Raw genomic sequence first — 17,581 nt, forward strand, 5'->3', positions numbered from 1 at the left:
AACCAAGACTGACATGGGGTCCATTAAAGGATAACGCAGGATAACATGGAGGCCGGATTAAAACAGTTCAGGACGGTCAATGGATACAGACACCTCAGCAACCACAACTCTCACCTTTTACACTGTACACACTGGCAGGCCCATTACACAGGCACCATCTAGTCACGGGATTAGGGAAAGCGACAGGTGGTGGATACTACTAATGTTCAATGAAAAAGTCTCATTTATTAAGTCCCGTTTACTAGGAGCGCACTCACATTAGTAGTACAATAGCAGCACCTCATTAATTGGGAGGACAGTACAGGTAAGTGCTCATGTGTATTACACACACCAAACAACTGGACACCTAAAATCCAGGATCCCATGATATTTTCTGAGGTACGGTTTTCTCCTCAATGCAGATTATTTCATCTCCAACTTTTATCTCAACATCATCATCATCCAAACTCATGCCGCACTCCACTCCTGTCTTTACTGTGGGGACATCGTTCTTGTGGTGCTTCAGGGATGTTAGTGACCCTGTGGGGAAAATCATTCAGAGTAAATGAAATGTTGACACATATATGGAGCTGACTAACGGAGGTCAGAATCCGCCTCATTTACCTTCCCAAATAACTTCACGGTTACGGATCAACCTAATTTTCATCTTCTTATCTATGACACCGCTCTGAACCCTGCAGCCTGCCACTTGTACCGTCTTCTTGCCTACGGCAACGTCAAATAAAGCCAGAACAGAAGCTTCTCCTGTACGGGTGAGAAATCATTTACGTTACTGATCTGTGCGGATGAATGCAGTGTATTGCCATGGGGTTACATCACCCTAAGATGAGACAGTACATTCTGACAGTAACCACAGAATACTGCTATAGTCATGCTTGCTTCATGTCATATTCCCTGCTGAGGAAGGAATCTGCTTGGGGACGTCAGTGTCATTCTCGTACTATACCGCTAAATGCGCAGCTCCTCGCAGATGTCAGCAGCCATTTGTGGACACAGATACAAAGGAACAGATGTGGTGTTGCCTATAGCAATCAATTAAATGTTTGCTTTAATTAACTGCCATATAATTTCTTGTGATGAGCAACTTCATCTTTTCATCGTTTTGCATCAATTTGAAAGAATACTCCCATTTGACAACGCAAAGATCGGCAATTTGTCTAATATGGTAGAAGGTGTTCTCAAAAATGACCCCCATGGACCATTATCAGACATGGCAGTCTATTTACTAAGCCCTGGACGGAGATAAAGTGGGCAAAGATAAAGCACCAGCCAATCAGCTTCTGTCAATTTTCAAACACAGCCTGTAACATGGCAGCTAGGAGCTGATTGGCTGGTACTTTATCTATGTCCAAGGCTTAGTAAATAGACCCCATGGGTGGTAAATGCTTTTTTATGGTTAGTTGCTTTTCCTTCTGTAATATAAAGAGGAGGAGCCAGGTTGGCTTGGAAACAATCGTTCTGTCGCCTCCTGTAGAAGACCAGAGCCCGCGGGACGGCTGTAGCAGTTACTTCACATCTAATTACTGCTACAGCCGCATCCTGCCTGATAGTACAAACCGTTCACATCACTCAGGTACTATGATCTGTACACAAGGAACAGAGACCTCTCTAAGGGTCAGATGTTGTATGCCTTAGAGGGCAGGATGTACTAAAGGTGAAAATGGGGCCAAAAATCCTGTTTTCTGTGGTTTGGCTGCATTTCCATAAGTACCAAGCTCCGGAATGCGCTACTTTCCGGAGCTTGGATCCTTATGTGGCGCTACCCAACAAAAGCCTTATGTGGCGCTACCCAACAAAAGCCTTATGTGGCGCTACCCAACAAAAGCCTTATGTGGCGCTACCCAGCAAAAGCCTTATGTGGCGCTACCCAGCAAAAGCCTTATGTGGCGATACCCAACAAAAGCCTTATGTGGCGCTACCCAGCAAAAGCCTTATGTGGCGATACCCAACAAAAGCCTTATGTGGCGATACCCAACAAAAGCCTTATGTGGCGCTACCCAGCAAAAGCCTTATGTGGCGATACCCAACAAAAGCCTTATGTGGCGATACCCAACAAAAGCCTTATGTGGCGATACCCAACAAAAGCCTTATGTGGCGATACCCAACAAAAGCCTTTGGGCTTCTCTTCACGTTTCCCCCTTTGTGTTATAAACGCCGGTATGTACCCGATAAGTAGCAAGATGTATCGCATCGCAGATGTGATTCTTTAGTACATCCCGTCCAGACAGCGATAAAGTGGAGAAAGAGATAAAGTACCAGCCAATCAGCTACTGTCATGTTACAGGAGGTGTTTGAAAAATGATAGTTAGGAGCTAACTGACCGGTACTTTATCTCTCTTCACTTTATCATTCTTCAAAGCTAGTACATATGCCCCTTAGGTAGTGATTTATCAAAGCTTTGAGTGAGAAACTATCAACCAATCAGCTCCTGTAATTTTTCAAACACAGCCTGTAAGACAAAAGTAAGAAGCCGATTGTTTCATTATGTCTCTCTACTTTATCTCTTGCTCCAAGATTTGATAAATCTCCTCCAAGATCACTTTAACCACTTGCCTGGCATGGTTGCATCAGATGCGACCATGCCTGCAAGTGCTTTATCTGACCTATACCACAAACAGAAAATGGTCACTCGCGCCCCTGCTGCGGCTCAGTACCAACCCCCAAGAGCACAACTCCTTGAGACAATTTATACAACAAAAAATAAGAATTTACTTACCGATAATTCTATTTCTCGTAGTCCGTAGTGGATGCTGGGGACTCCGTCAGGACCATGGGGATTAGCGGCTCCGCAGGAGACAGGGCACAAAAGTAAAAGCTTTAGGATCAGGTGGTGTGCACTGGCTCCTCCCCCCATGACCCTCCTCCAAGCCTCAGTTAGGATACTGTGCCCGGACGAGCGTACACAATAAGGAAGGATTTTGAATCCCGGGTAAGACTCATACCAGCCACACCAATCACACTGTACAACCTGTGATCTGAACCCAGTTAACAGCATGATAACAGCGGAGCCTCTGAAAAGATGGCTCACAACAATAATAACCCGATTTTTGTAACAATAACTATGTACAAGTAATGCAGACAATCCGCACTTGGGATGGGCGCCCAGCATCCACTACGGACTACGAGAAATAGAATTATCGGTAAGTAAATTCTTATTTTCTCTGACGTCCTAAGTGGATGCTGGGGACTCCGTCAGGACCATGGGGATTATACCAAAGCTCCCAAACGGGCGGGAGAGTGCGGATGACTCTGCAGCACCGAGTGAGAGAACTCCAGGTCCTCCTCAGCCAGGGTGTGCCCCTGACCAAGTAGCAGCTCGGCAAAGTTGTAAAGCCGAGACCCCTCGGGCAGCCGCCCAAGATGAGCCCACCTTCCTTGTGGAATGGGCATTTACATATTTTGGCTGTGGCAGGCCTGCCACAGAATGTGCAAGCTGAATTGTACTACACATCCAACTAGCAATCGTCTGCTTAGAAGCAAGAGCACCCAGTTTGTTGGGTGCATACAGGATAACAGCAAGTCAGTTTTCCTGACTCCAGCCGTCCTGGAAACCTATATTTTCAGGGCCCTGACAACATCTAGCAACTTGGAGTCCTCCAAGTCCCTAGTAGCCGCAGGTACCACAATAAGCTGGTTCAGGTGAAACGCTGACACCACCTTATGGAGAAACTGGGGACGAGTCCGCAGCTCTGCCCTGTCCGAATGGACAATCAGATATGGGCTTTTGTGAGACAAAGCCGCCAATTCTGACACTCGCCTGGCCGAGGCCAGGGCCAACATCATGGTCACTTTCCATGTGAAATATTTCAAATCCACAGATTTGAGCGGTTTAAACCAATGTGATTTAAGGAATCCCAGAACTACGTTGAGATCCCACAGTGCCACTGGAGGCACAAAAGGGGGTTGTATATGCAGTACTCCCTTGACAAACTTCTGGACTTCAGGAACTGAAGCCAATTCTTTCTGGAAGAAAATCGACAGGGCCGAAATTTGAACCTTAATGGACCCCAATTTGAGGCCCATAGACACTCCTGTTTGCAGGAAATGCAGGAATCGACCGAGTTGAAATTTCTTCGTGGGGCCTTCCTGGCCTCACACCACGCAACATATTTTTGCCACATGTGGTGATAATGTCGTGCGGTCACCTCCTTCCTGGCTTTGACCAGGGTAGGAATGACCTCTTCCGGAATGCCTTTTTCCCTTAGGATCCGGCGCTCAACCGCCATGCCGTCAAACGCAGCCGCGGTAAGTCTTGGAACAGACATGGTACTTGCTGAAGCAAGTCCCTTCTTAGCGGCAGAGGCCATGAGTCCTCTGTGAGCAACTCTTGAAGTTCCGGGTACCAAGTCCTTCTTGGCCAATCCGGAGCCACGAGTATAGTTCTTACTCCTCTACGTCTTATAATTCTCAGTACCTTAGATATGAGAAGCAGAGGAGGGAACACATACACCGACTGGTACACCCACGGTGTTACCAGAACGTCCACAGCTATTGCCTGAGGGTCTCTTGACCTGGCGCAATACCTGTCCAGTTTTTTGTTCAGGCGGGACGCCATCATGTCCACCTTTGGTCTTTCCCAACGGTTCACAATCATGTGGAAGACTTCCCGATGAAGTCCCCACTCTCCCGGGTGGAGGTCGTGCTGAGGAAGTCTGCTTCCCAGTTGTCCACTCCCGGAATGAACACTGCTGACAGTGCTAACACATGATTTTCCGCCCAGCGAAGAATCCTTGCAGTTTCTGCCATTGCCCTCCTGCTTCTTGTGCCGCCCAGTCTGTTTACGTGGGCGACTGCCGTGATGTTGTCCCACTGGATCAATACCGGCTGACCTTGAAGCAGAGGTCTTGCTAAGCTTAGAGCATTGTAAATTGCTCTTAGCTCCAGTATATTTATGTGGAGAGAAGTCTCCAGACTTGATCACACTCCCTGGAAATTTTTTCCTTGTGTGACTGCTCCCCAGCCGTTCAGGCTGGCATCCGTGGTCACCAGGACCCAGTCCTGAATGCCGAATCTGTGGCCCTTTAGTAGATGAGCACTCTGCAGCCACCACAGAAGAGACACCCTTGTCCTTGGAGACAGGGTTATCCGCTGATGCATCTGAAGATGCGATCCGGACCATTTTTCCAGCAGATCCCACTGAAAAGTTCTTGCGTGAAATCTGCCGAATGGAATCGCTTCGTAAGAAGCCACCATTTTTCCCAGGACCCTTGTGCAATGATGCACTGACACTTTTCCTGGTTTTAGGAGGTTCCTGACTAGCTCGGATAACTCCCTGGCTTTCTCCTCCCGGAGAAACACCTTTTTCTGGACTGTGTCCAGAATCATCCCTAGGAACAGCAGACGTGTCGTCGGAGACAGCTGCGATTTTGGAATATTTAGAATCCACCCGTGCTGTCGTAGAACTACTTGAGATAGTGCTACTCCGACCTCCAACTGTTCTCTGACCTTGCCCTTATCAGGAGATCGTCCAAGTAAGGGATAATTAAGACGCCTTTTCTTTGAAGAAGAATCATCATTTCGGCCATTACCTAGGTAAAGACCCGGGGTGCCGTGGACAATCCAAACGGCAGCGTCTGAAACTGATAGTGACAGTTTTGTACCACGAACCTGAGGTACCCTTGGTGAGAAGGGCAAATTGGGACATGGAGGTAAGCATCCTTGATGTCCAGGGACACCATATAGTCCCCTTCCTGGTTCGCTATCACTGCTCTGAGTGACTCCATCTTGATTTGAACCTTTGTATGTAAGCGTTCAAATATTTCAGATTTAGAATAGGTCTCACCGAGCCGTCTGGCTTCAGTACCACAATATAGTGTGGAATAATACCCCTTTCCTTGTTGTAGGAGGGGTACTTTGATTATCACCTGCTGGGAATACAGCTTGTGAATTGTTTCCAATATTGCCTCCCTGTCGGAGGGAGACGTTGGTAAAACAGACTTCAGGAACCTGCGAGGGGGAGACGTCTCGAACTTCCAATCTGTACCCCTGGGATACTACTTGTAGGATCCAGGGGTCCACTTGCGAGTGAGCCCACTGCGCGCTGAAACTCTTGAGACGACCCCCCACCGCAGCTGTTTGTACGGCCCCAGCGTCATGCTGAGGACTTGGCAAAAGCGGTGGAGGGCTTCTGTTCCTGGGAATGGGCTGCCTGCTGCAGTCTTCTTCCCTTTCCTCTATCCCTGGGCAGATATGACTGGCCTTTTGCCTGCTTGCCCTTATGGGGACGAAAGGACTGAGGCTGAAAAGACGGTGTCTTTTTCTGCTGAGATGTGACTTGGGGTAAAAAAGGTGGATTTTCCAGGTGTTGCCGTGGCCACCAGGTCCGATGGACCGACCCCAAATAACTCCTCCCCTTTATACGGCAATACTTCCATGTGCCGTTTGGAATCTGCATCACCTGACCACTGTCGTGTCCATAAACATCTTCTGGCAGATATGGACATCGCACTTACTCTTGATGCCAGAGTGCAAATATCCCTCTGTGCATCTCGCATATATAGAAATGCATCCTTTAAATGCTCTAGTCAATAAAATACTGTCCCTGTCAAGGGTATCAATATTTTTAGTCAGGGAATCCGACCAAGCCACCCCAGCGCTGCACATCCAGGCTGAGGCGATCGCTGGTCGCAGTATAACACCAGTATGTGTGTATATACTTTTTAGGATATTTTCCAGCCTCCTATCAGCTGGCTCCTTGAGGGCGGCCGTATCTGGAGACGGTAACGCCACTTGTTTTGATAAGCGTGTGAGCGCTTTATCCACCCTAAGGAGTGTTTCCCAACGCGCCCTAACTTCTGGCGGGAAAGGGTATAACGCCAATAATTTTCTATCGGGGAAAACCCACGCATCATCACACACTTCATTTAATTTATCTGATTCAGGAAAAACTACAGGTAGTTTTTTCACACCCCACATAATACCCTCTTTTGTGGTACTTGTAGTATCAGAAATATGTAACACCTCCTTCATTGCCCTTAACATGTAACGTGTGGCCCAAATGGAAAATACGTTTGTTTCTTCACCGTCGACACTGGAGTCAGTGTCCGTGTCTGTGTCGACCGACTGAGGTAAATGGGCGTTTTAAAGCCCCTGACGGTGTTTGAGACGCCTGGACAGGTACTAATTGGTTTGCCGGCCGTCTCATGTCGTCAACCGACCTTGCAGCGTGTTGACATTATCACGTAATTCCCTAAATAAGCCATCCATTCCGGTGTCGACTCCCTAGAGAGTGACATCACCATTACAGGCAATTGCTCCGCCTCCTCACCAACATCGTCCTCATACATGTCGACACACACATACCGACACACAGCACACACACAGGGAATGCTCTGATAGAGGACAGGACCCCACTAGCCCTTTGGGGAGACAGAGGGAGAGTTTGCCAGCACACACCAAAACGCTATAATTATACAGGGACAACCTTTATATAAGTGTTTTTCCCTTATAGCATCTTAATATATATAATCATATCGCCAAATAAGTGCCCCCCCTCTCTGTTTTAACCCTGTTTCTGTAGTGCAGTGCAGGGGAGAGCCTGGGAGCCTTCCCACCAGCATTTCTGTGAGGGAAAATGGCGCTGTGTGCTGAGGAGAATAGGCTCCGCCCCCTTTTCGGCGGGCTTCTTCTCCCGTTTTTCTGAGACCTGGCAGGGGTTAAATACATCCATATAGCCCCAGGGGCTATATGTGATGTATCTTTTAGCCAGTATAGGTATTTCATTGCTGCCCAGGGCGCCCCCCCCAGCGCCCTGCACCCTCAGTGACCGCTGGTGTGAAGTGTGCTGACAACAATGGCGCACAGCTGCAGTGCTGTGCGCTACCTCATGAAGACTGAAAAGTCTTCTGCCGCCGGTTTCTGGACCTCTTCACTCTTCGGCATCTGCAAGGGGGTCGGCGGCGCGGCTCTGGGACCGGACTCCATGGCTGGGCCTGTGTTCGATCCCTCTGGAGCTAATGGTGTCCAGTAGCCTAAGAAGCCAATCCATCCTGCACGCAGGTGAGTTCACTTCTTCTCCCCTAAGTCCCTCGTAGCAGTGAGCCTGTTGCCAGCAGGACTCACTGAAAATAAAAAAAACCTAACAAAACTTTTACTCTAAGCAGCTCTTTAGGAGAGCCACCTAGATTGCACCCTTCTCGGCCGGGCACAAAAATCTAACTGAGGCTTGGAGGAGGGTCATGGGGGGAGGAGCCAGTGCACACCACCTGATCCTAAAGCTTTTACTTTTGTGCCCTGTCTCCTGCGGAGCCGCTAATCCCATGGTCCTGACGGAGTCCCCAGCATCCTCTTAGGACGTCAGAGAAATATGGGGTGGTCCACAAGCGCTGCAGATAATGAATGAGTGGTTCTCAGTTTATCAGAACCATATACGACTTCACGGAACACATGGATTCTTCCAATACGTGACACTTTGCAACTTCTCAAAGGTTCGCACCTTACGACTAACCTCCTCAACACGGGATATATACGTCAAAAGGTTTCTTTAGACAATCTTCTCATCTATATTTATTTCTCCAGGATCACAATGATTCCACAACCCGTCCCTTAGAGGGGGCACTCACCTCATTAAGATGCCCTATATTCCTTGAAAGGTATCTTTATTGGCAGCAGGCCCCAAGGTTTCCACTGGTAACCAACGATTTTATAGCCGATCACAGCATGTCTCAAACTCTGTCTAAAGAAACCTTTTGACGTATATATCCCGTGTTGAGGAGGTTAGTCGTAAGGTGCGAACCTTTGAGAAGTTGCGAAGTGTCACGTATTGGAAGAATCCATGTGTTCTGTGAAGTCGTATATGGTTCTGATAAACTGAGAACCACTCATTCATTATCTGCAGCGCTTGTGGACCACCCCATATTTTTGCTTTATCTGACCTGATCGCACAAGATGCAACCAGGCAGATAAACTGTGTTAGCTGCGGTAGGGAAGAGAAACTTCCCTCCGCTGCTGCTGTCAGAGGGACCCGGAAGGTCCCTCTGCCTCCCTGCACCCCCCCTCCCCCCCTTGCTGTGTCTGCTGTGCTGCCGATCAGCAGATCGGTCAGCTTGGAGGATCCCCCACTCCCAGCGGCTGCAGACAACAGAGTGTAAATTAACCCCTTCCCAAGCCACACCCAGACCCCCCTTGTATACCTGGAGGCTGTCCGGGATCTAAAAAGTAAAGTTGCAATGTTACCGATGTTCTGATGGTTGCGATGTTCCCGATCGATGTTTGGGGGGGAAATATTTTTTTTTTAAATCCAAAAAATAATAATATTTTTTTAAGTCAAATCATTTTGGATAGGGTTAAATTCATGTTCTTCACCTAAATTCACTCATAAAAAAAAAAAACAATTTCGGAGCGTTTTTTTTGGAAAAAAATTGTCAGTTAAGTGGTTAAAAGAACAGTGAATCCAACGTCTCTTTTCTAGAACGGACCCAGTCTCCTATCAATCAGACTGGGGCTTAGGGGGCACTGCGTGTGAGGTCCTGTGCATGAGCAGCTCCCCAACCATCTGCTTGTACACAAACCATCAGGTCTGCGTACATGTCTGAATCAGGCCATAACTGCAAAGCAAAGCCTGCTGGAAGTAAACTGTGGGAGTGAAAGACATTAAGTTGCCCTATTTCTGCCAACTGGCAGCTTTGCTATAAGCAGTAAGATCCCATAAACAGTAGAAACCTCTGTGCTGCACCCGGCTTCCTCCATCAGATACACATCTGTAGAGAACATTAAAGGTGTTTGGATGATCTGATACATCCGGCAGTCACCCACGCTATTTGTTATGGACACGTTATTACACTACATCAGATGTGTCCGGAACGGAGAGCAGGAGCAGCAGCCAAAGTAGACACAACGGGTATCATATGTGGTCATTGGTTACTGTGCAATATTGTATTTCATATGGAGAGCGGGCCTGGACTGAACACTCTAGCTTCTTATAATGGGATGTGCTACCTTGCTGGGACTTAGTACTACAATATAGGAACAAGGTGCAGGTGCACCATACACCAGTAAAATTATAACCATAACATTCGAGGTTCTTGGCATATATTAGCCAGTATATCAGCCTGCCCACCTACTTCACGGTGACCTCGTTGGACAGGTCCCTAACACTATAGGGGTTCGCCTCTGGGGCGCAGAGCACCCCCAAACTACCCCAGCCACACCACCCCAGGGCATCACACAGAAAAAGAATAGGAGTGAAAGATGTGTTAAGCAAATGAAAGAGGCTGCTGAGTGTTAAAGAAAAAAAAGAGGACAGCAGTAAGGTGTCAGAGTGTAAGAAAGTGAGGTTTAGCTTGGGACGCCCTCATCTCTGGATTAGCACCCCACCCGCTGCCTCTCAGGCTTTTAAACAGGGAACCAGCACATGTTGACTGCACAAAAGGCATAGATAAGATCCTTTCAATTATATACAAAGTCAGTTCGGGGGGGGGGTGAACATTTGGGGCGTGGAGCTCCCTGTATTGCTCTGGCTGGGCCACTTTGAGGCATCACCACCTTACATTTATTTTTAACACATATCACCTTGTGTTTGTTTTATATTTATGTAGCATTTTTCACATATCATTTACACTTGTAACACTGCTCAGCTAAACCTCACTTTCTAACACTCTGACACCTTACTGCTGTCCTCTTTTTTTCTTTAACACTCAGCAGCCTCTTTCATTTGCTTAACACTTGTGTTTCACTCCTATTCTTTTTCTGTGTGATGCCTTGGGGTGGTGTGGCTGGGGTAGTTTGGGGGTGCTCTGCTACCCAGAGTGAAACCCCTATAGTGTTAGGGACCTGTCTGACGAGGTCACCGTGAAGTAGGTGGGCAGGCTGATATACTGGCCAATATATGCCAAGAACCTCGAATATTATGGTTATAATTTTAATGGTGTATGGTGCACCTGCACCTTGTTCCTACATTATTGTATTTCAAAGATAGGAGAACATGCTTAAGCCTATAATGTTCTCTTACTGGTGGGAATCTATTTATTACTGACTGTAGACCATTTACTGACAGTTGGCTATCGACTCCTGTTGCGCACCTTTTACAGTCTCTTCTACTAATGGCTGCAATTTACTGCTGAGTTCGCCTTTCAAATCTTCGATAAGATGATAGATGACCTTGTGAAGTTTGATGGAAACATCCTTCTTGGCTGCAAGCTGCTGGATGGACTTGTTAGCATTCACATTGAATCCATACACACAACCTGGTTAAAAAACAAACAACAACAACAACACAGATAACAAAAATGGGAAGCATTTATTTATCCAAATGTGATGTAACACCTACAAAAATATAGCCTTGTCAATCCTTCCCTGGCTTTCAAGTCTGAATTCAGCTATTAATGTGAAATCTTGGCAACCTAAATTATCTGCTTTGAACTTGTATCTTCAACTTTTGCAAGTGAGTAGTATTTGTGGTGTAGGATTCGATTTGTCCAATAGAGACACAGGACCTGATTCTGAGATGGAAATAAAGCAAGAAAGAGCAAGTAACTGTGCACTTGGACAAACCATGTTGCAATGCAAAAGGGACCAATACATTCATTGTTTTTGCATGCAGGGTAAATACTGACTGCTTTTGCATGAAGCCCACAAATACTGGACAGCTTTATTTGTACACTGCACTTTAGATTTGAGTTTGGACACTCCCCGCTCAGATCTAGTTACTTCTTTCTTGATTTATTCCCACCTCAAAATCAGGCCCAAAGTAATGACTTTATTTTAATTTTTGTGAGATTTTCCCTACAGTTGGTGCAAGACCAGCCAGCTGGATTTAGGCAATAAGAGAACAGATCCATTGTTTTGCTAAGTGTTTTACCTCTCTGTGATGCACTTTGTTACTCCGACACCAGAGGTAAAAAAAAAAATGATCACCTCCTCCCAAGTTCTTGTCTTCCAAAAGTGACATGTTCAAAATCTCCGATACAGGGTAATGCGAGGGTTGGGGCTCAGTGCAAAGAGCAGAATGGGGGTGGGAAACATATACGACCCTTTCAGCTGGGCTTGCCTAAATAATAGCAACTGTACCTTTAAATGTTTCTGCCAGAACAACGTCACTCTCACTGATGTCCCCAACTCCAAAATGGATCAAATCCAGGTCACACTCTTCCTCTGCATCATAGGAGTCTATAACATTGAGAATGGCTTCTACAGACCCATCAACATCACCTACATGGAGGAACAGAGAGGACATGAACAGCCACGGGTGGGATGTAGACTGATCCTTATAGGACACTTGTGATTCTCTAGCACTTGACCATTAAAACTACAAATGGTTAGCAAAATATTCTGGGAATTACTGCTCAGCACCACCAAGCAGTTCATCAGACAGCTAGTCTGCCTAACTGTGGATTAGGGGTTTGCTTTAGCTAAGTCTGCTTGGGTGAGGTTATCACTGAGATGGGTGGTCTTCACTTTGCCGGTGGCCGGGCTCCCGACGACCAGCATACCGGCGCCAGAATCCCGACTGCCAGCATACTGACTGTTCTTCTCCCTCTTGGGGGTCCACGACCCCCCTGGAGGGAGAATAAATAGCGCGGCAAGCGCAGCGAGCCCGCAAGGGGCTCATTTGCGCTCGCCCAGCTGTCGCTATGCCAGCGGTCGGGATTCCGGCGCCGGCATGCTGGTCGCCGGGAGCCCGGCCGCCGGCATAACATACTACACCCCACTGAGATACCGCAGTCGCATCCCCAATCATTGACCGATGAATTAGCCATTTTGCAAACTGGCGCTCCAGGGCGTTACATAAGTAAAGGTATATAAATAGTAGTTAAAAAAATCAAAGTTGCTTTAATGGAATGATTGACCTGTTATTGGGTATGATGAACGAAATAATAAAAGTAGTGTATTCTGCTTTTTTTATTAGAAGAATAAACTTTACAGACAGAGGCCTAAATGGGGCGAGCAAAATATCAAAGCACTCCATGTAACAGGCAGATTTAGTACATATATTACGTATGGCCTGACTTGGATCTGTGAAATGAAATAGCGAACCAGAGAACTAAAGTAAAGCTGCATACACACAGTGCAATGTAACCTTATATACTATATAGTCAAAATCGTAAGGAAAGTTAGTGCAAATCGCACCGTGTGTACACAGCTTGCGATACCGGTGAGCGGCCCCGATTTTACTATGAGATTTCCAAGCCCAGAAGCATCAATATGGTCTATACACACGGTGTGATTTTAGCTGTGGACGTTCTTGACTATACTTTGTACACAATATAGTGAAAATTGCCTTGCCTGCACAGTCTATTTTTCATGCGATACCGATGTGCGGCCCCACTGGGTCATTATTGCACGACAAAACAGACTGTACAGGCAAGGAAATGATGACTATATTGTGTACAATCTAGTACAAAGTATTAAGGAAACAGCGAACCAGAGGACTAAAACAACAGAGAGAGAGAGAAAATGGAACTAGGAAAAGAATTCTGCAACTGCAAGAATGGGGTTATAAATTGTGCACAATACGTGTAACAATGGAAAGTGGACACAGCTAGACTGACCGCAACACTCCACACTTGTGCTAGATGTTATTGGACACATCTCAAGCGATGTAGCACAGACCGCTCAGCACAGATCTCTGCCCCGCTCAGCACGATGTGTGCTGGGCGAGGGTGGGGGAACGGGAGGCGCTCGCTTCACACAGCAGTGAAGTGAGCAATCTCCTAGATTTGGCATGCATGCCTGCCAAATCTAGAGTCAGCGATAGTACCGCGCATCGCTACGGGCATACACACGGACAGATCCGTGCTTAATTTCTAAGCAATCAAGTCAGATTGCTTTGAATTTAGGCACGGATCTCTCCGTGTGTACCCCCCTTTACAGCTACTATATTCCAACTTGGTAAACAAGACCGGGCTTTCCACCAGAGGTTTCTTATCCCGATCTAAGCATCAAAAGCAACAGAGTTACACAAACGACAGCTAAAATTAAATAGTCACCTTTTATTATAAGAGGGACTACCGGTTTGTCATCTGTTAGCTTTTCCGATGGTCTCTTTCCCATGAGATACTTGTTAGCCTTATACAACATATATTTCTTCTGTTTCCAGGTCAGGCCCAGGTAAGTATCCAAATTTTGTCTGTGAGCCTCTCTGTGCTCTTTCTGCTTAACTTCAATCACTTCCATGTCCTTTTTGATTTCTTCCTGCTCTTCTACATACGTCCTCCACTGAAGAACTTCCTTGGCCCGGTGCTAGAAAGTGACAAGAACAGGAGATTTATGGTAAGACTTACCATTGTTAAATCTCTTGCTACGAGGTACACTGGTTTCCACAGGGAATAACATTGGGGTGTAGAGTTGGATCTTGATCCGAAGCACCAACAGGCTAAAGCTTTGACTGTTTGCAGGATGCACTGCACCGCCTTCTCTACAGCCCCACCTCCAGGCACAGGAGCTCAGTTTTGTTAACCAGTCCAATGCAGTAAAAGGTAAGAGACGGTAGATGTTAGTCACATAGAACCACATTCTCACGACAGGAGAAGGGACTAGCGGCTAATGCCATACGACCCCAAAGAAGCCAAGTGAGTCAGGGTGGGCGCCCTGTGGAAACCAGTGTACCTCGCAGAAAGAGATTTAACAATGGTAAGTCTTACCATAAATCTCCTTTTCTGCAGCGGGGTATACTGGTATTCCACAGGGAATAACATCAGGGATGTCCTAAAGCAGTTCCTTATGGGAGGGGACGCACTGTAGCAGGCACAAGAACCCGGCGTCCAAAGGAAGCATCCTGGGAGGCGGAAGTGTCAAAAGCATAGAACCTGATGAATGTGTTCACTGAGGACCATGTAGCCGCCTTGCACAAATGTTCTGCGGACGCGCCACGGTGGGCCGCCCGAGAAGGTCCAACAGACCGAGTAGAATGGGCTTTGATAGCAACAGGAGCTGGGAGCCCAGCCTGCGCATAGACTTGTGCAATCACCATTCTAATATCCATCTTGTTAAGGTTTGCTTATTCGCAGGCCAGCCACGTTTGTGAAAACCAGAAAATACAAAAAGGGAATCTGACCTCCTGATAGAGAGAGTCCTTTCCACATAAATACGGAGAGCCCGTACCACGTCCAAACATCTCTCTTTGGAGGACAAATCAGAAGAGATGAAGGCCGGAAACCACAATCTCCTGGTTAAGGTGAAAAGATGATACCACATTAGGTAAATAACCAGGGCACGTTCGAAGAAGTGCCCGGTCACGGTGAAAAATCAGAAAGGGCGGACGACAGGACAAAGCACCTAAGTCCGACACCCTCCTAGCAGAGGCAGTAGCCAACAGAAAAACGACATTAAATGTAAGGCATTTAAGGTCCACAGACTCAAGAGGTTCGAATGGAGACTCTTGCAGGGCATTTATTGACAACAGACAGATCCCATGGAGCCACAGGAGGGACATAGGGAGGCTGAATACCTAGAACTCCCTGAGTGAAAGTGTGAACATCAGGAAGAAACGCAATCTTTCTCTGAAACCACACCGACAAGGCAGATATATGAACCCTGAGGGAGGCCAGGCGAAGGCCCAAGCCTAGGCCTTGCTGTAGAAAATCCAAAAGTCTGGAAGCTTTGAAAGTATATGTATCATAATTCTTAGCAGCACACCACGTGAAGTAAGAATTCCAGACCCTGTAATAAATCTGAGCCGAAGCTGGTTTACGGACCTTCAACATAGGTTGAATGACCGCCTCAGAGAATCCTTTTGCTCTCAGGAGTGATGCTTCAAGAGCAATGCCGCCAAAGCCAGTCTGGTCAGGTCCGGGTAGACACAAGGGCCCTGAACGAGGAGTCCTGGGCGTTGAGGAAGTAGAAGAGGACGCTTTATCGAGTGACCCTGTAGATCTGAGAACCAATGTCGTCTGGGCCACGCTGGAGCGATTGGAAACAGTATTCTTCCTTGAACTTCCGTATTACCCTGGGCAGAAGTGACACGTACGGAAGCCGAAAGATCCATGGAATTGCCAGTGCGTCCACGAACGCTGCTTGATGATTCTTTGCCCTTGCTTCGAAGACCGGAATCTTGTGATTGTGTTGAGACGCCATCAGGTCTACATCTGGTAGGCCCCACTTGTTCACTAGGAGTTGAAAGACTTCTGGATGAAAGCTCCACTCTCCGGCGTGCACGTCCTAATGACTGTGGAAGTCCGCTTCCCAGTTGAGGACTCCTGGAATGAACACTGCCGATACAGTTGGCAGATGGCGTTCCACCCATCGGAGGATATTTGACTTTTCCAACATCGCCATGCAGCTTCGAGTGCCACCTTGATGATTTATGTACGCCACCGTGGTGGGGTTGTCTGAATGTACTTGAACAGGCCTGTTCTGTACCAGAGGCAGGGCCAGAGTCAACGCATTGAACACTGCCCGCAATTCCAGAATGTTTATCGGGAGGAGAGATTCCTCCCTGGTCCACCGACCCTGGAGAGAGTGTTGCTCCAACACCACGCCCCAACCTTGCAGACTGGCATCCATTGTCAGGAGGACACAGTTGGAGATCCAGAAGGGACGGCCCCTGCTAAACTGTTGGTCCTGTAGCCACCAGCTCAGTGACAGACATACCTCCAGAGTCAAGGAGATCAGTTGAGACCTGATCCGGTGAGGCAGTCCGTCCCATTTGGAAAGGTTTAACCTCTGTAGAGGGCGGGATTGAAATTGAGCGTCCTCTACCATGTCGAATGCCGACACCATGAGGCCTAGTACTTGCATCGCCGAGTGTACTGACACTCTCTGGCGAGAGAGAAGGCATCTGATCCTGTCCTGAAGTTTCAGGATCTTTTATGGAGACAAGAACACTCGATGGTTGTGCGTGTCCAACAATGCCCCCAGGTGTACCATGCTCCGAGCGAGGACTTCTTCCAGTTGATGAGCCACCTGTGGGCTTGTAGGAATTGGACCGTCTGTTCAAGATGACTGAGGAGAACCTCTGGGGAGTTCGCCAGGATCAGCAAGTCGTCCAGATACAGCAGGATCGTGACAACCTGACAGCGGAGAAGATCCGTCATGACTGCCATGACCTTGGTGAAGATCCAAGGAGCCGTGGTCAGTCCGAAAAGGCAAGGCCTGAAATTGATCATGTAGGTTGCCAATAGCAAACCGCAGATATTGCTGATGTGACATGGCAATAGGAATGTGCAGGTAAGCATCCTGTATGTCCAGGGATACCATACAGTCCTTGTGTTCCATGGCCAGAACAATAGAACGCAGAGTTTCCATACGGAATTTGGATACCCTCACAAATTTGTTCAAAGATTTGAGGTTGAGAATAGGCCGGGAGGACCCATTTGGTTTCGGGACTAGAAACAGGGTTGAATAGAAGCCCCTGCCTCTTTGCGACAGAGGCACCGGCACAATTACTCCAGTATCTAGTAGAGATTGTACAACCAAGTGTAAAGTCTGTGCTTTCAGCGGATCCGAAGGGATAACCGTTGAGCAGATTTGGTGAGGAGGACGTCTCTTGAATGAGATTGCGTACCCGTGAGAGACAACTTCCCGCACCCAGGTGTTTGAAGTAGTCTTTAACCAGGCCTGGGCAAAATGCAGAAGTCGGCCTCCCACCCTGGAGTCCCCCAGGGGGAGGCCCGCCCCGTCATGCAGCAGGCTTGTCCGGTTTGGA

The 17,581-nt window shown here is 47.5% G+C and overlaps 1 protein-coding gene across 3 annotated transcripts in view; it reads right to left on the reverse strand.

Moving 5' to 3' along the window:
- Positions 1 to 205: 205 nt before the first annotated feature.
- The window catches only part of MTIF2 (mitochondrial translational initiation factor 2), a 138,657-nt gene continuing 121,281 nt past the window's right edge, over positions 206 to 17,581 (reverse strand). For all 3 annotated transcript variants that reach the window (XM_063918630.1, XM_063918629.1, XM_063918628.1), the window contains 5 exons: positions 13,926 to 14,178; positions 12,007 to 12,147; positions 11,019 to 11,183; positions 604 to 744; positions 206 to 519 (listed from right to left, as the gene is read on the reverse strand). In XM_063918630.1, coding sequence (XP_063774700.1) covers positions 347 to 519; positions 604 to 744; positions 11,019 to 11,183; positions 12,007 to 12,147; positions 13,926 to 14,178 — 873 coding nt within the window. In that variant the 3' untranslated portion in view covers positions 206 to 346. The remainder of the gene's footprint in view (positions 520 to 603; positions 745 to 11,018; positions 11,184 to 12,006; positions 12,148 to 13,925; positions 14,179 to 17,581) is intronic.

This window comes from Pseudophryne corroboree, chromosome 4 (assembly GCF_028390025.1).
Source record: "Pseudophryne corroboree isolate aPseCor3 chromosome 4, aPseCor3.hap2, whole genome shotgun sequence".
NCBI classification, from domain to species: domain Eukaryota; kingdom Metazoa; phylum Chordata; class Amphibia; order Anura; family Myobatrachidae; genus Pseudophryne; species Pseudophryne corroboree.